The sequence below is a fragment of the Phacochoerus africanus genome, chromosome 7, assembly GCF_016906955.1.
Source record: "Phacochoerus africanus isolate WHEZ1 chromosome 7, ROS_Pafr_v1, whole genome shotgun sequence".
Taxonomy (NCBI): Eukaryota; Metazoa; Chordata; class Mammalia; order Artiodactyla; family Suidae; genus Phacochoerus; species Phacochoerus africanus.
The window spans coordinates 38,478,113-38,499,653 of record NC_062550.1 but is presented as its reverse complement, the minus strand read 5'-3'; the positions used below and the strand labels follow the sequence as shown (position 1 = coordinate 38,499,653).

Below are 21,541 nucleotides of genomic sequence, written 5' to 3'. Positions count from 1 at the left end.
GACACATGACCTTCTGGAAATCTCTTTTTTTTTTCTCCAAATTATGAATTCTTGGAATTAATAGACAATTTTACTGAAAGAATCAGCCCAGTTAGCAGAAGAATAGCGGTGATTTGGGGTTATAGTCTGCGGGATAGTGTGCTATTTTGAATTATCTACAATTAGCGTGGTTTCACAATATTATCTATGAGGGAGCATTTTCCTTCCTTGCATTTTCTTCTTTTTTCGTATCATTGTTAGTGCCACAATGTAAAAAGCCTTAAAAAGCTGTTCATGAAAACAATTTGAACATGAACTTGTGCTCTTAGAAACAGCTACATTTGCAGCTCTCCCCTACCTCATATTCAGAAGCACCCACGCTTATCTAGTCTCTTTTTCTACATTCACCTAAAAGGGGGAAAAAATGTATTCAGGGTGTAAAAATAAGCCATTGTATCTCAGAAAGGAGATGGGATGCTAATTAAGGGTTGTTTGAATGAACAAGTCACATTGCATTGTCTACTGGGAGCTGGCTGCCAATTGCATTTTTGGTGAAGAGTCAAGAAAAACATTCAGGAGGGCCCCGGCAAGCTTGGGAGAGAAGCGAGCAGCACTTCCATTTATCAAGTAGGTGCACAAGCCTGTATTATGTTGCGAAGAGTCAGGGTGCAGGCTGGGGGCTCCTGCCTTGCAGCTTTTCTTACCGGTTTCAAGAGCCACCTTCCCAAAGAGGGGCCTGCTGCTGGGGCCTGGTCATGGACAATGGGGCACGTATGCCAGACTGCTGGGCTACTGAATGCCTCTTTCTTTGTTCAGTACCTTTTTCAAGATTCTTTGTCACTCTTCTTGGATTCTTCCAGGAGGCATGGGTTTTAAGACACACACAATAGCCCGGGTCTTGCAGCGAAATAATTGATGCTCCATTGAAAGAAACCAGGCAGATTGGTTTGTATGATTATCTTTAACAAACAGGGGAAATAGGAGACATTTGGCAACTCGTAAATGAGGAGGGAAAGAAAATTGCTCTATTTTAAAAGGTTTTTTTCTCAGTGTTAATGTTATATCCACCAGAGTAAGCCTGTAGCCTGATTGCCTAACAGTCTTGGAGGTGGGATGGCATGTAAATAGAGGTGAAAATTATTTGTTTGGAAAAGGACCAAAGCATAGAGGATGCAAATATGTCTTTATTGTAGTGGATGAAAGAAGCAGTGATTCCACTAGGTGAAGTGACTTCCTTGTGACTCTATCATGTAGAATATTTAGTACTTAGCATGATAGATCCCAGATGTTGTATTTCTGATATTTTACATGTCTTTTCCTTTAGTTCTATAATTCTGTAATTTTTTGGCTGTTTATAAAAAAATCTGTAACTATCTAATTTTTTTTTTCAAGTATAGTCCTATGACTTTAACACAGATGTGAAGAAACAAGTGTCCTGAGGACGAAAAGTCCCAATTAAAGGCAACAAGCGAAGGAATTTCTCTATAAATATGCATGTGTGTTTGAAAGAAAATGACAAATTCTATTTAAACAGTATTTCTAAAGTTAAATTGCTTCCACGGGCACTCAAAATTTTACCTTTCACACTCTGCATTCTTAATCATTAAAATGTGTGGTAAAAAGGGAATAGTGCTTTTGGAGTTAAAAGGCAAAATAATAAATAATATGAGCTTATACATATGCTTGCATCTCATTTTGTAGGTTTTTTTTAATAATGTAGCTTGGATTTCATAAAAATAATATTCAATGCATGATCTAATACATATTTAAGTAATGATCTAATTAATCACTTTAGATCAAAAACCCATTCCATAATCCAATAGTCGTAAAATATAGTAACAATAACATCATGCTTTGAATGTTACTGTATGCCAGGCTTTGTCCTCAGTTCTTTCCATGTATTAAATCTTGAGGAAACTGAGGCCAGAGAGATTATGTTTCCTGCTTATAGATTCACCAATAAATGGTGGGATCAAAATGTGGCTCCAGGCTCTCAGACTCCAAAACTTGCATCTTAACCATTGTGTTATATTGTCTTGCTTGCAATACAATTATTGTTATTAAACCCTTCAAAGAGGATCCATCATAAAGTTTTTTAAAATAGTCTTGTTATATGTCTATTTCAGTGGCTCCCATAGGTGAAAAGGTCATTGGTCCTTGAAAATATAGTACTGTAGGTGTGTTAGTGGTCATTTCATCTGTTTTACTTACAAGGGAAACTGCATTCTGTGGCATCTAACACATTACAAATGCTCTTATTAGAGATTTTTGTTTGATGAAGCAGGAAAATGTGACGTGCCTCAATCATTGTAAGAGAACTTCTTTTTAATTCTCTTCGTCACATGATAAACGCTGACATGTGAATCTTAGTTTCCTAATTCTTAATTCAGTTCTAAATTATTTCTTAATTTCTTTGTGGGTACTTGGGAAACTTTAATTTTTTTTTGTATGAGATTATTAGCAATAGTGTTTGGCAGACGTATGTAAAAATAGATATTTTGTTTTAAAAGCAGTTTTATTGAGATATAATTTATAATATACCATACATACTATGAAGCTTACCTGTTGAAAATGGTTCCGTGGTTTTAGCACTTTTACAGAGCTGTAAAAATTGACACTTGATTTTTTAAATTAATTAAATAGACATTTTTGAGATGCCTGAATGAAAAAGTACTTCAAAGCCAGTGAAAACCATGAATATTTGCTGTGTTCTTCTGTCCCCTCCTCCAGAAATGTGTGCTTTACTGGCCAGAAAAAAGAGGAATATATGGGAAAGTTGAGGTTCTGGTTATCAACGTCAAAGAATGTGATAACTATACTGTTCGAAATCTTGTCTTAAAGGTAAGACTACTCGGCTGTGGTCATCTACACAGCAAACAGTTAGAGGATTACATCTCTACTTGTAAATTTTTTATCCTAATAAGTATTTCAGACTCCATTGAAATGAATCAAAGAATGTCAAGATCAAAGAGAAATTATAATCACTACCTTCTGTATTTCTTTGTTGTCAGCTACTATTAGTATGTGGAATAATTAAATTAAGGAAATTCACTACGTAGGAGTGTGATCTTCTAATGTGCATAAATATTACATCTCTGATTTAACCCGTTGAGCACCTTTAACCAAAGGCTTCTGCTGGAGACATGATCATGACTTTTTTTTAATGTCACTTTGGGCTGAGCAGATTTAAGTAAGTCCTGGAAACTGTGAAAGGGAAAATCTGTGCTGGTGGGTGGCTGTGGGAGGCAAGAAGAGCCTGAAGTGTTGATGAGATCTTCCAAAACTTGGAGTTACAGTCATTTATAGGGACTTTCCCAGACCAGACTATGTCATAGAAAAGTTATCTGACTTAAATTACGGGCTGCAGATGCTGAGGGACGTTGCCATGGGATTGTTTTCACTTCTAGAGAGCAATCATCTGAAAGGTTCCAGTTCTATCTCAGGACAGAATCAGTGTGGAACAGAATCACAGCAGAGAGAGAGAGTAGGGCAGAGCTGCACTGACGGGTTCTAAAGGGAGGTTCAGGGCAGAAAGGCACTGGCAGAAACCTGTTCTTCAACACGTGTTCTCGAATGCTGAGCGCCTCATCTATGCCAGGACCCTGACTGGACACTGGGTTTTGAGAGGATGTGCATGGAATGCCCACTCAAAGCCATTTCTTTTTTTCTTTTTCTTTTTTTTTTTTGTGGGGGGGCTTTTTAGGGCCACACCTGCAGCATATGGAAGTTCCCAGGCTAGGGGTTGAATCGGAGCTACAGCTACTCGCCTTTGCCACAGCCACAGCAAGGCAGGATCTGAGCCTCATCTGCTCACAGCAATGCCAGATCCTTAACCGACTGAGCGAGGCCAGGGATCGAACCCGCAACCTCATGGTTACTAGTCAGATTCGTTTTCACTGCACCGTGATGGGAACTCCTCCGAGCCATGTCTAATCTGGTGATCCCTTGTCCCTCCTTTACTCCAGGGATTCCTCACCGCTGTTGAAAACTGGAATTTGGGATGTGTGTAGAATTATTATCATGACTGAACATAAAATTAAGTGTTCTTATATTGGTTAATATGTTTATAATCACCTGTCAGGAATATTCAAAGAGCAGGAAACACTGTATCCCAATTCTTTCTTGACTCTATTTTCATCTACCATTATGTTTATTCTAACAAATGACAAACATATATTGAGCATATATGTTACATACATTTTCTATACCAAATAGGTATTTCTCATTTAATAGAAGCAAGACTGTCAGACTTTGACATCGGCATAAAATGTTCTCAGGGTGAAAGAGTCTTCTGCAAAAATCCCCTAGATTCTTTTCCACCTAGAAATAAGTTGCCAGCAAGATGGGCGTGATAGGAGGCGATTCAGTCTTGTGGTTTGGATGACTTGGAGTTCCACATGTAATGAAGCCTTTGGTGGCTGTTGCTATTTTCAGCAAGGAAGTCACACCCAACATGTGAAGCATTACTGGTACACTTCATGGCCGGATCACAAGACTCCGGACAGTGCCCAGCCCCTTCTACAGCTCATGCTGGATGTGGAAGAAGACAGACTCGCCTCCGCGGGCCGAGGGCCTGTGATTGTCCACTGCAGGTAAGCGATGAACTGTCCTTTCTGCCTAAGCAGCTGTCCATCCTTTGTAAAGTCCTAGAGCAGGTGGAAGTTGGATTTCGCTTCCTGATTCTGACTTGGCTGATAAGTCTGTCTCAAAACTGGTTAACTTCCTGATATTTGACTCTTGACCAGGATGATACTTAACAGAAATGAAGTGACGTTAACAGTGTATTTTCAGCAAACAATCCCACAGGGGAGCACATATCACTTCTAATTAACAGCTCAGGAAACAGGAGACCTTGTTCTTTCAGTTCTCTGCCTTGACACATAGCTTGATTCATTTCACCTCATTCGTCTCATATGTGATGGGAATGATACATGTTTTTTTGAAATTATCAATAGCTTTTTTGTTGTTTCAAGATGCACCTGAACTTTTCTCAGATTGTGTCCTGATAGCATTTATTATTAGGTCAAATTTGGTGAAAACCAGACAACTAGTCTCAAAGTTACCTCATGAAAAACAGATGGAAATAAATTTATGAACTGGGAAGTGGGCAACTGGTAATTCACCAAGAGGAAAACAAAGTGCTGGTACTGGCACGCAGGGTACTGGCTGACAAAAGTGACAGATGTCCGTGGTGGCTCCCTTCCCTAATGTCCAGCTTAAGGTGTCCCCTGTAACGTACACCTCTTCCTTGTTTTCCTGTTAGTGTGCCCAACCTAAAGCACATATTTTAAAGTTATTTCTACAACTGGACATTAATTTTCCATACTTTCTCAAAATCGTTTGTTATTTTACTTAACTTCCTAAGTCTTGTAAGATAGCTTTGGATGATATTTTTAATTAAAAAAAGTCATTATTTTATATTACAATTTTAGCTTTCTTTTGAACCTTTGTGATTTAAGAGTAAAATTTACTCTATGTCTCTTTCTCCAAGGTGTCATTATCTAGTTTTGAACGTTAGGCCTTACCCGACACTTAGCTTGGGGCTGAAGAAAAATACTTAATTGGCCATACTTTAGGGCTAAAACTGTCCCCTACCCCAAATCATAAAACAGTCAGGATATCTAAAATGAACTAACCATTTCCCCCATAAAACCAGCTCCCCTTCTGATTGCTATTTCTAAGAATGAGACCATCTTTTTTTCCAGGCACTCAGTTATCTTTGGCCCTTCTCTCAACTCCAGCGTTGGTATCTAATCAGTCACCAGATTGGCTTTCCCTTCAAAGCTTCTCCCATAATCCTCACTTCCTGCCCCACCACCCAAGTTCAGGCCCTTATGACCTCATCCATGTATTTTAGAAGTAGTCGGCTAATTGCACATACACACCCTGCTTCCCCACGCTCCACCTCCACCATGGCCTACTCTGTGCACTCCTCTTTGATGATGTTCCTAAAACCCTCTTTCATCACCTGCACTCTCTTCTCAAAACTTCTCAAAGGCTTCCCATTGCCTAGAGCAGAAATTCTTAACCTTGGATCTGTGGACTAGCTACAGGGCCAGTGACCTCCTAGAAATGACTTGAACAGATTTGGGTCCATTAAATTAGGTGAGTTTCCTGGTGAGTGAAAACTCATTGTTTCCATCAAATTCTCAAAAAGTAGGAATTCCCTTCGTGGCTCAGGGGTAAAATGAACCTGACTAGGATCCATGAGGATGAGGGTTCAATCCCTGGCCTTGCTCAGTGGGTTAAGGACCCAGCTTTGCTGGGAGCTGTGGCGTAGGTCACAGACACAGCTCGGTCCCATGTTGCTGTGGCTGTGGTGTAGGCCAGCAGCTGCATCTCCAGTTCGACCCACAGTCTGGGAACCTCCATATGCCACGGGTGCAGACCTAAAAAGCAAAAAAAAAAAAAAAAAAAATTCTCAAAAAATAAAAAAGCTCCATTCTTTTAGAGGATGAAAGCCAAACCCCTTAGCTATAGGCCCCACTGTACCTTTCCAATTGCTTTTTTTGTTTGTTTTTTGTTGTTGTTGTTGTTTTCTTTTAGAGTCACGCCTGTAGCATGGGGAAGTTTCCAAGCTAGGGGTCAGATCAGAGCGACAGCTGCAGGCCTACGCCACAGTGACACATTTGTGACCTACAACACAGCAAAGCCAGATCTTTAACCCACTGAGTGAAGCCAGGGATCAAACCCATATCCTCACAGACATATCCACTGAGCCACAGCAGGAACACCCCTTCCCAGTCTTATATCCTACTATTCCTCTAACGTAACTTTCTCTTCAAGCCAACCTAGTGTACTCACTGTCACACCTCATTTTTTCTGTTCTCCAGCAGTTCTTTCCTTATACCCTTCTGCATACATGGAACAATCTCTCTCATTCATGGTAACCAAAATGCCTGACACTCATGGGCTATAGTTCAAGTCCCATCTGTTTCATGAAACAAACTCTCACTAAAGGCACTAAATTCTCTCACTATAGACACTTCAACACAAAGGGACTCACCCCTCCTCTGAATTCTTCTGCACTCACATTCAACAGGAAACAAGTGCCAACTAGCAGAAATAAGTGCTATTTGAGCGCCAAGAGGGGTACCATTCATTTGAACCATGAAGACTGAAGAAAGCCTCTAGAAGTTGGAATGACACTGAACAAGATCTTGAGAAAAGAACTAATGTTTATAGTTTGAAAAGGTGATGGGGGAGGACATTTTTGACTGAAGATAGATTATTAACACAAAAAAGGAAACCTGGAAAATAAAAGAGATTTTTTGCAATGGTGCAAATGAAAACAATGGCATAAGGGATACAAGGTAGAGAGCAAAAAGACATAAAGCTTGGAAGTTGGTCACATTCACATTACGTAAGGGTCTGGATGCCAAGATGTGGCACTTAGACCCTGTGTGATGACTCTTGGGAACTGTCTACTGTTTTTGAGTAAAGCGTAATATGAACAGGTCCCTGTTTTAGAAAGATGAACCTAGCAGCTGTGTGTATCATGAATTAGTCCAGGAGGAGACTTGAGACTTGGAAACCTGAGATCATTGCTAATCACGAAGTAAGATTTCAAGAACGTGAGTACAGTTTATAGAAAGGAAAGCATGGATTCCCAAGAGCTTGGTAGAGGTGGAAAATTTAAGAATTGGTAACAGATTGGATGTAGGAGGTGAGAGCGGGGAGATGTTAACGAAGGCTCCAAGATTTCTAGGCTGGAAAACTTGTGGCAGACTGGTAATGCCATTGAGGAAAAAGATAATTAATTCTGGATTAGATACATTGAATTTAGATATATTGAACTGCAGCAAGTATAAAATAGAAACAGCAAGAGTGCCAACTAGGAGGTAGAATGCCAATCTAGAGTTTAGGAGAAACTTGGGGAATTTAAGTGTAGATTTAAGAGAGAGAAATTTACATAAAGGTGGTTGAAACTGTTAGAGAGAGAGCTTGTTGGGTAGATGACATAACTGTTTAAAGGAGATTAGTGAGTGAACCTTCCAGGACAGGCAGTATTTCTATTCAACTGTTACCTTAATTAAAAAGAGAGAGGGGGTTCTCAGCAGAAATGAACCTGACTAGTATCCAGGACAATGTGGGTTCGATCCCTGGCCTTGATCAGTGTGTTGAGAATCCATTGTTGCTGTGAGCTGTGGTGTAGGTCGAAGATGTAGCTCTGATCTGGCATGGCTGTGGCTGTGGCTGTGGCTGTGGCGTAGCTGGCAGCTGTAGCTCTGATTTGCCCCCTAGCCTGGGAACTTCCATATGCCAAAGGTATGGGCCTAAAAACCAAAAAAAAAAAAAAAAAAAAGAAAAGGGGGGGGGGGAGAGAGAGGAATTGAAAATACTGGAAATATGTAACTCTATCCACATCCTCTCTCCAAATGGAACTGAATCTTCAGTTGTTCACTAGCATCTTCAACATTACTATATTTAAGACCCAACTCCCCACTCTCTCCCTCAAATTAGCCCTCATCCCAGAATTCCCCTTTCATCTTAAGGGCACTGCCATTCTTCCAGTTCTCCAAGGGAGGCACCTCTGACTTTTTGCTTTTCTCACTGTTCCACTCCATTCCCCCACACTCACATCTGTGATGTGTGTCAGCCTTTCCCCCCCTTGCTACTGCCTATTGCTCACCCAAATTTCAGTCCTAATTATTCTTTGTAGAACACTGTACCTTTTTCACTATTCTTCCCACCCACCAACTCCCTCCATGCCCATCCCCACCCTACTGCATAGAACTAAAAGGAAGAATGGCATTTAAGCACTGAACGTAGCCCAGGGTTTCTACACTCAGTACACAAGAGCTGCTGCTGCCAAATTGTTCTTAATTGTTACTAATTGCTCCTTATTGTATTAATCCTGTTGTTTCCAATTTTTAAAATATCCTTTCAAAAGAATATTTTTATAATGATTTTTATTTTTTCCATGATAGCTGGTTTACAGTGTTCTGTTGATTTTCCACCACACAGCAATGTGACCCAGCCACACATAATGTATACATTCTGTTTTCTCACATTGTCATGCTCCATCACAACTGACCAGACATAGTTCCCAGTGCTATACAGCAGGATCCCATTGCTTATCCATTCCAAAGGCAATAGTTTGCATCTACTAACCCCCAATTCCCAGTCCATCCCACTCTCTCCCCGTCCCCCTTGGCACCCACAAGTTTGTTCTCCATGTCCATGATTTCAAAAGAATATTTTTTAAAAGTTCTTAGAATACTAAAGGCAAAAGTGTAAATATATATAAGTATAAATATAAATTCTTAATATTATTTTCTAAGTATAAATGCAATTTATAAAGAATGTAAAGTTTATCTCTTTATTTCTCATGCTTGTACCATTTATGGGGGGGGTGGTTGTTATTGTTACCAAAGTAAATGTAAAAAAATAGTGATTGAATGTTCTCGTTTCTGACATTAATTTAATTTCACTTTCTTTTCACCACAGATTGTTTGTATTTTTAATTAAAAAAAAAAAAGCAGGAGTTCTCGCTATGGCTCAGCAGGTTAAAAACCTGACATAGTAGCCATGAGGATGTGGGTTCAATCCCTGGCCTCAGTGAGTTAAGGATCTGGTGTCGCTGCAAGCTGTGGCATAAGTCCCAGGTGTGGCTTGGATCCAGTGTAGGCCAGCAGCTACAGCTTTTTTTTTTTTTTTTTTTTTTTTTTGCTTTTTAGGGCCTCACCCTGTGGCATGTGGAGGTTCCCAGGCTAGGGGTCTAATCGGAGCTGAAGCCACTGGCCTACACCACAGCCACAGCAACGCAGGATCCAAGCCACATCTTTGACCTACACCACAGCTCACAGCAATGCTGGATCCTTAACCCACTGAGCGGGGCCAGGGATCAAACCCAAAATCTCATGGTTCTTAGTTGGACTCGTTTCTGCTGTGCCATGACGGGAACTCCAGCTGCAGCTTTGATTCCATCCCTAGCCTGGGACCTTCCATATGCCACTAGTGTGGCCCTATTTGAAAAAAAAAAAAAAAATCATACTGTTAAACGCTTGAACCAATACTGTTTAGGTCCCTGAATTATTTTCTCTAGTCCCATCATCCTCCCCACCATACCAGAGGCAGCAGCATCCTGAATTTGTTGAGTGTTCTCCCTGCCCCTGTTTCTATATTGTTACAATATTGTACAGAAAAATAAACAATATGTGCTTTAAAAAAAAAAAAGCATGTATTTTATCTTTGGTATTTTCCTTGCCCCTTTTAATTCGGTACCTGTTCTTATCAGTGCAGGGATAGGCAGGACCGGATGTTTTATTGCTACATCCATTGGCTGTCGACAGTTGAGAGAGGAAGGAGTTGTGGACGCATTGAGCATCGTCTGCCAGCTTCGTGTGGACAGGTGAGTGTCCGCAGGATGCAGTGAGAGACACTTCAGAGCATCCACATTGTGGCAACCTGATTGGATCAGCCTGAATTTGTCAACACCACAGGCTCCGAAGTCCTAACTCTCTATAGGGACTGGTGTAAAATGCTTAAGGATATACATTACATTAAAAAGCCATCAAAGAAAGTGTTTCTTGTGACACTGACCTTCAGGAACCCCAAACGAAGCGCTTATGCTTCACCCTTCCTCACCTCTGACACAGGCTGTTCCCTGTGGTCTCTGTTCCTTCTTGGTCTCACACCTCCGTTCCTTTATAGGTACTCTGCATTTTCTTTTTTCTTTTTTTTTTTTTTGTCTTTTTGCCATTTTCTTGGGCCGCTCTCGCAGCACGTGGAGGTTCCCAGGCTAGGGGTCAAATCGGAGCTGTAGCCACCGGCCTATGCCAGAGCCACAACAATGCGGGATCCGAGCCGCGTCTGCAACCTACACCACAGCTCACAGCAACGCCGGATCGTTAACCCACTGAGCAAGGCCAGGGATCGAACCCGCAACCTCATGTTCCTAGTCAGGTTCGTTAACCACTGCGCCACGACGGGAACTCCGGTACTCTGCATTTTCATTTGACTTAACTGAGTCATTCACTTTGGGATCTTGATCCTTTCTAACATGTCATACTACATGGTAGCTACCAAGAATCGTCTTTTTTTCACTCTTCCTCTTTTAATGGCAAAAAAACCTCTAGCAGAATGTATCATCTTAACCATCCTTAAGGGTATAATTCAGTAGTGTTAAGTACATTCACCTTGTTGTGCATCCAGTCTCCATTTGAACTCTTTTCATCTTGCAAAACTCTGTACCCATTAAACAACAAATGCACATTTCTGGGCAACCTCATTCACTTTCTAACTATGGATTTGCCTACTCTAGGTCCCTTGTACAAGTGGAATCCTACAGAATTTGTCTATTTGTTACCGGCTTATTTCAATGAGCTAAATATCTTGAAGATGCATCCACATTGTAGCATGTGTCAGAATTTCCTTCCTTTTTAAGCCTGAATAATGTTCCATTTTATATATATATATGTATGTATATATATACATATATATATATATATGCATATTTTGTTTATCCATTCATCTGTCAATGGACACTTGGGTTGCTGCCACCTTTTGGCTGCTGTGAATAATGCTCCTGTGAACATGGATGTGCAAATAGCTGCTATTTGAGATCCTTTGTGGTAAATACCCAGAAATGAGATGGCTGGATTATATGGTAATAATACTTTTAATTTTCCAAGGAACACCATTCTGGTTTGGGTGGGACTCCACACCCTTTTCAAAACTTGTTTTTTTCTTTTTTGGGGGGTGGGTTTTTTTTGATAGTAGCCATCCTAATAGGTATGAGGTGAGAGAGTCATTTTTCTATATAGATGGTTTGATCACCTCTGGAAGATCTCTGTTTATGTGTTGAAATCCAAACAAATAGGAAATTTATATTCTTCCTTGCTCTGCAACTAAGCCTGGAGAAATGAGCAGTAGGGACAGTGATGGAGGAAGTGTGCCTGTTGAGAACAGGCACAGAGAGAAAGATGCTATACAGGCACACGAGCAGTGGACTTCCTGATCTGCAGTTCACTGTGCAATTGTGGGAGAAGGGTTGTTCTGAAAGGTTGGAATAGGGGTTCTCTCCTTTCGTTCATGCAGCAAATATTTATTAATCACCTCCCAACCCTAAGGCATAGTTCTGGATGCTGCAAGTAAAGGATTCAACAAGATGAGCAAGGCTCTGCTCTGCTCTCTTAGAGCTTAGATGCAAACAGAGAGAGAGAGAGAGGAGACCATCAACAGCAAAGAAATAAAGAGGATAATTTCAGTCAGAGGTTGATGCTGTGAGGTAGTAAAACAAAAGAGTCACAGGAGCTGAGCCTTTTGGAATTTAGACCATGACCTAGAGTTTCCTAAAAGTGAAAGTACATAAATCACCCCTTGAGATTCAGGCAATAAATACTTATTGAGCACCTACTATGTGCTAGGTCCTGGAATTTCAATAAGAGACAAAAGAAATTGTTCTGAAAATTCAACAAGAGGAGTTCCCTGGTGGCCTAGTAATTAAGGATCTGGCATTGTCATGGCTGTGGCTCAGGTTTGACCCCTGGCCCGGGGACTTCCGAATGCCATGGGTATGGCCAAAAGAGAAAAGAAAATTCAACAAGAAAATATATATATAAAGCACTTAGAAGAGAGTACGGCACATAGTCAGCCTTGAATAAATGTTCACTGTGTTATCATCATCTTCATTATTAAAATTTCTCCTGTTTCTCTAAAAACTGAACATTCAACTCCCCTTTCCAGATGAAGTAGTCCCTCTCTATCCCCATTGTTCCTTATTTCCTTTCAAATAATAATGTCAAAGTCTTTGTATTTCTTTCTCTGTTTTTCTCTTAATGTTGACTTATTAGAGACTGTTTATCATTGTGGCTAAAACTATGGACTCTGGAAGTAGGTTGCATAGGTTTGCATCCTGGCTCCCACCATTCCCTGGTTCTGTGGCCTTGGGTAAGGTATAAGACTTCTCCAGACCTTGGTGTTCTCATCTGGAAAATGGAAGTAATAATAATATCTATGTCCTAGATTATTATAAGGATTAAGAGATAATCTGTGAAGCAGCTGGCACATAAGCATATGGCTGAGTTTAGCCAGTTATTATCAATAAACACAGCAAGAACCTAAACAGGCACCTGTAAAATGGAACTACTACTGCATACCCCACAGGTGCAGCAATATTCAGACGAGATTGCACCTGTGGGGTACTGAGGAGAACCCACTCAGTCTAGGTTTCCTTCCCCGTCTCTACCCCTCTCCGCACCTCTGCTTTGCCATACTTTATTTTTTTTATTTTTTTCTTTAATTTTTTGTCTTTTTGCCATTTCTTGGGCCGCTCCCGCAACGTATGGAGGTTTCCAGGCTAGGGGTCGAATTGGAGCTGTAGCTGCCAGCCTACACCAGAGCCACAGCAACGCGGGATCCAAGCCGTGAAAGTAGCCGCAAGCCTACGCCACAGCCACAGCCACAGCAACGCAGGATCCGAGCCACGTCTGCGACCTACACCACAGCTCACGGCAACGCTGGATCCTTAACCCATTGAGCAAGGGCAGGGATTGAACCCGCAACCTCATGGTTCCTAGTCGGATTTGTTAACCACTGCGCCACGACGGGAACTCCTGCTTTGCCATACTTTACATGAAACTGTTTCCAACGGTGTTTTCTTTTTGTGCATAAGAGATGATTAGTTTTCAATTATCTTCAATAATCTCTCCCCCTCCTCTTACAATTGCTGTCTTCATCTCCTGAAAGCCCCTGGCCTTCCATCCAGTACTACCCACCTCAGCTGGAATAGGATCATTTGCTTCACTTCAGACCCGGAGACCCTCCCTCACTAAGAAGAGGGACACTGCACCCAGTCAGCCTGGAGCTACTCCCAGGGTGACCTTGATCTCTTCTGTTTTGTGCTGCTGTAAACAAGGCTCATGTGTGGGACCTGCAAATCCCCCAGGGTGTCCAGTTCATATTCCTGTGCCCTGCCTTCCTATGAACTAGTGCCAGAACTGCATGAATGCCAGATACACAGATCTAAACAGACTCCGAGTTGGTGTCCAACACCTACTCTGACCCTTTTTGGAATAACACCCTGGGTTTGCTCATTGTTTGGGTTCTTGTTACCCTTAGATCTTGCCCATTCACCCTCCCATCTCCCACCTCCCTCCTCCCCCCACCTGCTTCTGTAACCTGACCTCCACCTTGGTTTCCACTTCTGAGTCACTTTACTCTGTCAAGTCTACCAGATTGTCCTCTAGCTTTGAAGAGAATCACAAATACATTTTTAAAAATCATATCACAATGCCTCCTCTATCGGCTCCTTCCTTCCTAAAACAAACGGTCAGAAATTTTAGCCTTGGCCTTCTACCACCAACCACCAAGGTCTTCCCACGAGACTTGTCTTTTATTCCCAATAGGATCATCAAAACACATCCAGCTTCGCTGCTATGCTGAAGCCTGTAGGCTCCCTACCCCTGGATTTGAATTACTGCCAATATGTGTCTCGAAATCATTCTGATTTATTTATCAAGATCCCGTCTCCATAAAATCTGAACAGCTGCTGCTGTTGTTTATGAAGCAGAGCGTCTCCTTGAAACTTTTCCTTGAAAAGTCTTTCCTTTGCCTTCCTTCCTTCACAGGATTAACATAGATTTTCTTTCTCTTTTTTTTTTCTTTTGTCTTTTTGCCATTTCTTGGGCTGCTCCCAAGGCATATGGAGGTTCCCAGGCCAGGGGTCGAATAGGAGCTACAGCTGCTGGCCTACACCACAGCCACAGAAACGTGGGATCCTAGCTGTGTCTGCAACCCACATCACAGCTCATGGCAACACCAGATCCTTAACCCACTGAGCAAGGCCAGGGGTTCAAACCCGAAACCTCATGGTTTCTAGTCGGATTTGTTAACCACTGAGCCACGACGGGAACTCCTAGATTTTCTTTTTCTTGTCTCTTCCTTCAGCTGTGCACTCCCTTAGTTATTATGAAAAGCAAAAGAGAAAACCTCCCTCCTTTCCTTGAACCCATCCAACCTCTTTCCCCGTCCTTCTTGTTTCTTTCTTCAGTTTTTCATTCTTTTCTTGTCACACTTCATTTTCAAAATTTCCACTTGTGGGTGACTGCTGCCATTGACCATGGCCTTATTAACTCATGCCGGTTAAGGGAACCTGACCTCTGAAAATCCAAGCGTCCATCCTTCTGCTCTTGCAACTTCATCAGCTCTTGTTCTTCATCAGTTCTTCAGACCTTGTCCCTAACCCTCATTTCTGTGGCTGTCCTTGCCTTCAGTTTTGGATCTGTCTTCAGATGTTCCAAAATGGGATGTTGATATCAGAGGTTTATTCAATTATGGCCACGCCACCATGGTCTTCAAACACATGTCTCATTTAACTCCCAAAATGAATCCGAGGAGGAAAAGAAATATCCTTTGGCTTCATTTTTTTTTTTAAATAAGGAAACAAAGAATTCAAGGCATCAAGTAACTTTCCCAGTATCATCTAGCTAAGAAACTGGCAAAATGAACCTCTTTGGAATCTGGGACCTCTGATTTCTAACTCAAAAGGTATGACTGTTATTGATAAAAGTAAACAGGCTTTAGGAGTTCCTGTTGTGACTCAGTAGGTTACAAACCCGACTAGTATCCATGAGGGTGTGGGTTCCATCACTGGCCTCGATCAGTGGATTAAGGAGCCAACATTGCTGTGAGCTGTGTAGGTTGCACAGATGAGGCTCGGATCCTTCATTGCTGTGGCTGTGGCATAGGCTGGCAGCTGCAGCTCAGAGTCAACCCCTAGCCTTTGAACTTCCATATGTGGCAGGTGCAGCCCTTAAAAAAAGCAAAAAAAAAAGAGTAAACAGGCTTTCAGAACATGTTATTGCAAAGTTGACCTCTTTGATAATTCTTTGCCAATTAAAAAAATACAGTGAAACCATAATTTTTAAAACAATGGTTAGTATGAAAGAGAGCTGTTTCATGAACAGAGAGAATGATATTGTCAGCAGTTGCTTTAAGACTATAATTTGAGGAACATAGGGAATTTGCCTCATCCTGAAATATCTATCTATGGAGGATGCCTAAAATATTTGTGTGTGGTGAATGTCTAAAATACTACTATTAGAGAACCAATCTTTGGATTAAAGCATCATTTCTTTTTAAAGCTTTTTGAACCTAGAGTTGAAAGGTGAGAGTGTCTAGTTATTAACACTTTAATCCAACAAGGTGATCTACCCTTTTTCAGCCGGAGTATGTTAGCTAGAGAGAATTAATTCCACTCATCAGGAAGATATTCGAACTGAGATTTTGATGAAGGGAAGTTGAAGAGAGGGCTCCAGAAGATAGGCACACCTAAGCCCTGCTGTCGAGGAGACTGGGAGACAGCTCTGGGCACAGGGAAGGTGAGGGCTTGGAGAGAGAGCAGAAGAGCCCAAACAGGGAACGTCTCGTGCAAGATCAGCCAACTAATTTGCAGGGCCCAGTGCAAAATGAAAATGTGGAGCCCCTTTTTAAAAGATTACTAACTCTCTCAAGATGGTGACAGCAGTGCATTAACCCAAACACAGGGTCCTTCTCAGCGCAAGGGGAGGGGGCTGGTGTGACTGAGCTTGTCATAGACCCATGCAGTTGACGCTCTCTGTTGAGGATGTTTTAGGATGGATGTTTATAGATGGGTGTGAATCCTGTGTCCTATGGAACAGGCACCCAAGATCTCTGCTCAGAGTAGTCCTCCTGAATTCATTCATTCATTCATTCATTCATTCAACAAACATTTACTAAACGCCTACTACTGAACATAGCATCAGGCACCTGGGTAGAGCAAGATGGCTTCCTTAACAGCCTTTTCCAGACTGTGTTTCTCAGGGCACATTTTAATGATTAATTAAACTTTGAGAGCCTGCTAAGTGTCAGACTCTGTTGGAATGCACTCGGGCAAAATAAATTAAATAAATAAATAAATAAATAAATAAATAATTTTTTTAAATATAAAAACTTCTCAATTAAGCTTGAGAAAAAGCTATATGCTATATTTCTTAAAGCCCCCCTCCATTTGGATATTCATAATCAGTATTAAAACATTAAAGGATCAGAAGTATGCCTCAGTATGGAAATCCCTTTAACTTCCATTAAGCACTCTTTCACATTTATTTGACCACATGAAACTTTCCTCAAAGACTATCTAAATGGGAGGGGAAGAAGTTGTAGAGTAATAAATACGAGCTGTTCTTTCAAGAGAAGACTGGAGATGGCATTGAATTGGAGCTTGGGTGGAGACCATTAAAAAGGGAAAAGGGGGAGTTCCGTCGTCGCGCAGTGGTTAACGAATCCGACTAGGAACCATGAGGTTGCGGGTTCGGTCCCCGCCCTTGCTCAGTGGGTTAACGATCCGGCGTTGCCGTGAGCTGTGGTGTAGGTTGCAGACACGGCTCGGATCCCGCGTTGCTGTGGCTCTGGCGTAGGCCAGTGGCTACAGCTCCGATTTGACCCCTAGCCTGGGAACCTCCATATGCCGTGGGTGTGGCCCTAGAAAAGACAAAAAGACAAAAAAAGGGGGGGGAGGAAGGGGGGGCGCCTCATTGGAAGCATCCAGCTGAGTAGAATAAGGGCTACAAAAGACAGAGCCAGTATTTCAGAGGGCTGACACTTTGTACTCTGCAGAGCCCAAGCTCCACGGGATTTTCCCCATCCTTTCTGACCCTCTTGAACAATGGCCTCTACTCACCAGTGCTCCAGGGATGCATGCTGCATCTTTTTTATAGTTTCCCCCCTACCACTTATATCTGACTCTTCGGAGTCAAACTGACCCTCTACCATTTGCATCCTCGGAGTCAGATATAAATGGTAGGGGGTAAACTGACAAGTCCAGGGAATGGTGAACAGCAAAGACAAAGAAAGTGATGTGGATACTGGAAATAGGTTCCTCTGCTGATAAGCCAAGAGTCTGAGTGTTGAGTAGAATCAAGAACCTAATCAAAAAAAGAAAAAGAAGAAACAAATTACAATGCCTAATCACTTTTACTCAACGTAAAAACAGGCAATCTGTACTCAGATCACAATTCTGTATTTTAGCAGTAAATTCAAATGGTCTGGTTTAGAGAAGAGTGTGTTATGTTGAATGGATGTTTCCAGTGAAACAACAGTGACAAAGCCATTTGGTGGATTCCTCATTCTCTGGCAAGACATTATTTTTATTGGCTTTAGGGCAACTTCTATTAATAGATGCCATAGTTCTCACTGCAGATTCATGAGTCTATGATTCTCCTATTAATAATGCTTTTGAACATATTTTGAATGAAAATAGCATTTCTTTTTTTCCAAGTAGAGGTTCAGATTCAGTTGAAGGCACCCACAGGTGTTTTATTTAGAAGTACACTCATGGATCATTCCTGCATTGCCACCGTATTCATTTTTAATCAAAAGATGAAGTTGGAAGCAGGCAGCTGGGACAGAGCACTGTCTGGAAGCAGGCAGCCACTAGAGGATGAGGTGCCAGAGATTCCTGGACCAGAAGTCAAGGAGCCTGATGCTCATCCTGGCTCCACCCCTGTTTCCTATGTAACCACTTGTCATTCTAGGCCTCCGTGTCTTGATATGTAGAAAGAGAGGTGGTGCAGATCAGAGGTCTCCAGCTTCTTCTGGTCTGAGGACCCCTCTTTAAGACTAAAATATTCATGGACCTCAACCTGATGGTTGTACTTCGAATCCCATAATGCTTATAAATTAATCCTGTTTTATTATGTAGAAAGCCCTTCTGTATCTTGCTTAAATCTTCTAATCTTAAATATCACTAAAAACTGTTGTGACTATACCACCTAGAATTCTAGTTGCTATGAGAGGTAAACCAACCAGCCTTCAGCATATTTGGAGCATGCTCCAGGAGTCATTTAGGCTTGTGTACACCATGTTCTCCTGGTGTGAGGTAGTGATGAGGGTCATTTACACATGGAGTATGAGAGATGCACCTGTCCCTTTAAAAATAATAATCCATAGTAATAAAATGGCCCAGGATACCCAGAGGCTGCCACGCAGACATCTGGAGAAAAACCAAGGGGAAATATATGACCATCGGAAGACATCCAGGCCAGGAGAAAAGGAACGTGTTCCATGGTAGTTTGACCTCAGGCAATTTTTTCCTCATTACATTTCTTTTCATCCCACTTGGCACCTCTGGACTCTGAGGTCTTGAAAATAGAATTTGGGAAGTGAAACACATAAACTAATTATACTCCCAAAGCCTTTTTTTTTTTTCCCTTCTTTTTCTCCCCCCCCCCTTTTTTTTTCCAGAAACAGGAAACAATCTGTCTAATCCTCCCTTTTGAGAGTCAGGAATGAAATCTGGAGTTGTCTTTGCACATCCTTACCTTGGAGGCCTCAGATTGGAATGACATTCAAAGACCTTACTTGTGGCTTCCCAGACAGGATAAAAAAATGCTTCCAGTGTGCGTCATATCATTGTTTAAGTGTTTTGATTATCATATCATTGTTTAAGTGTTTTGATTAATCACTTTAGTTTGATGCTCTTTATTTTTTAACTACAACAATCTAAGAGGAGGAATACATATGCCATCAGTTTCCTAGGCTAATATGTGTCCCCACAATATTCTTTGTTTCCAAAACTTAGTTAAAGTAATTCCAAAGCTAAAATTTCCACCTCTTGGCATAATTCCTGCCAGCCTTTGTCTTACATTTAGCCCTATCCTTTTGCAGTCCCAACTCATCAGAGAAATCTCCCAAATTAGTGAATTTCAATGATCTCATTTGAAGATCAGGAAATCGAACATTTGGTTTACTTATTTTAAGAACACTGGAAGATAAAGCTTGGAAATTGGTATGGACTTACTTGACATCACAGTTCCTGAGACCGTAACAAGATGTCCTCAGGTAAAAGAGATTGTGCCAACTGAACCTTCCAAATGGTTGCCAGGACAACCTTTTTCTTCTCAGCTAGAAGTCAATCGAGTGTTAACCTGGGAGTTCAGGAGAAAATTGGCTAGTTTTCAAGGGGAGAAAATGGTGCTCAAGATACGCTAGGGCTTTGGATTATCAATGAACTATAATTTGATTTGTGTTGGCCTTTATGCCCTACAAATGCTTTGTAGATAGAGTGTCTATATTCAAAATTCCTCATGAGGATCAGTCAAAATGTTTATGTTTAAGTGCTCCTTCCTTGAAATGCCACGTGTACGAAGACGTGGAGAAAGCCTCTTGTCTGAGACACCCCAAGTTCAGCCCCAGACATTAGTCTTCTTTGACTCATGCCCAAGCTACTGGAGCTTTACCCATGAGGCATCCACATCTTTTGTTCTAAATTTACTGTACCAAACTTTACCAAAAGAATTCCAGATTCGAAAATAATAAAAAGCCAAGGAGCGTAAGTCCATTGTTAGCCCAGAAGTGAGTCACCGCTGCAGAATTTCTTCTGTCTACTGATTAGACCGGATACTCGCTGGGCGGTGCAGCAGGAAAGGCTTGTTGCTCTTTGTACGTGTGAGTTAATAGTCACAAAAGGTCACAATTTTAACATGTTAAAAACCAAATCTCTCTCCTGGGCATCTGGAGGGCTTTTTTTTTTTTTTTTTTTTTCAACACACTCCTAGTGGCAAAGGGAAAAAAATACAGTTTTTTTCCCTTCTCACTTGAGTTTACCCTCAGCTGACACAGCTACGTGCTTTTCTGCATGGAGATCAAAATGACGCTGATTTTTGTGTTTGGCAGGGCTAAAGTTATATGAGGCTATCAGATGTTTCTGGAAGGGTAGTATATCTGAATCCTCTCTGGCCTGGCCAAACACACTGATCACATTCTGTGACCACAAAGAAATCAGCCTTGCACCCAACACCATTTCTGCAGTAGAAGAAGTGACTTTCTTCCAAAGCATGAAATGGGGCATAATTTGGGTGAACAAATAATTTATCATCCAAACCAAGATACTTCTGAGAGTAAAAGAAGGCTTTATTAGTAATTACACCAGGACAACAGCAGTAAACCAGGACTGTCCCAAGGAAACCAGATGTGTGATCACCCTAAGACCTTGTGTTAACTAAGCAGTTACCAAAAGCGTAAGAAATAGAATATGCAGCATTTATTTAGTACTCACTAAGTGACAGCCACTGTGTTAAGCATTTTATGGAATATCTCATTTGAAACCTTATTAGGTAAATCCTGTTTGCTAGGCCAGTGGTTTTTAAACTTTTTATGTGTCAACAATGGGAAACAAAACATTGGGAAGACAAAATCTTCCACAAAATACCAATGTAGAAAACCTATAACTGAAACAAACAAAAAGAGCAGAAAGCAGAACTGCCTTATTCAAACCTGAGATTAGGTGCTAGTCCTAAAGACCCACCTCCTTCTCCAGAGGTCATGGCCCCCTCAGACACCACTGTAGAACCCTGGGCTCCTGAGAATTCTGTGAATAGACTTTGGCTAACCATTGATATGCTCAACTCATTTAATCTTCACAATCTTGATGAAGTTTGTCATTAATGTCATTTTATAAGTGAGGAAAGCTCAGCTGGAGAAGACTAAATGATTTATTCCAAATCCTATAGCTGGTAGGTTCAAAAGCACGGATTCAAGCTTGACTCTGTCAGATTCCAAGCCCACGTCTCTCCCCTACATCATCTGCCTCCACTGT

General features: G+C 41.3%; 1 protein-coding gene across 1 annotated transcript in view; it reads left to right on the top strand.

Annotated features, from left to right (window-relative positions):
- PTPRR (protein tyrosine phosphatase receptor type R) overlaps positions 1-21,541 on the top strand; it is a 252,470-nt gene that overhangs the window by 224,828 nt on the left and 6,101 nt on the right. The window contains exons 11-13 of the mRNA XM_047787199.1: positions 2,710-2,820; positions 4,414-4,571; positions 10,220-10,333. Coding sequence (XP_047643155.1) covers positions 2,710-2,820; positions 4,414-4,571; positions 10,220-10,333 — 383 coding nt within the window. The remainder of the gene's footprint in view (positions 1-2,709; positions 2,821-4,413; positions 4,572-10,219; positions 10,334-21,541) is intronic.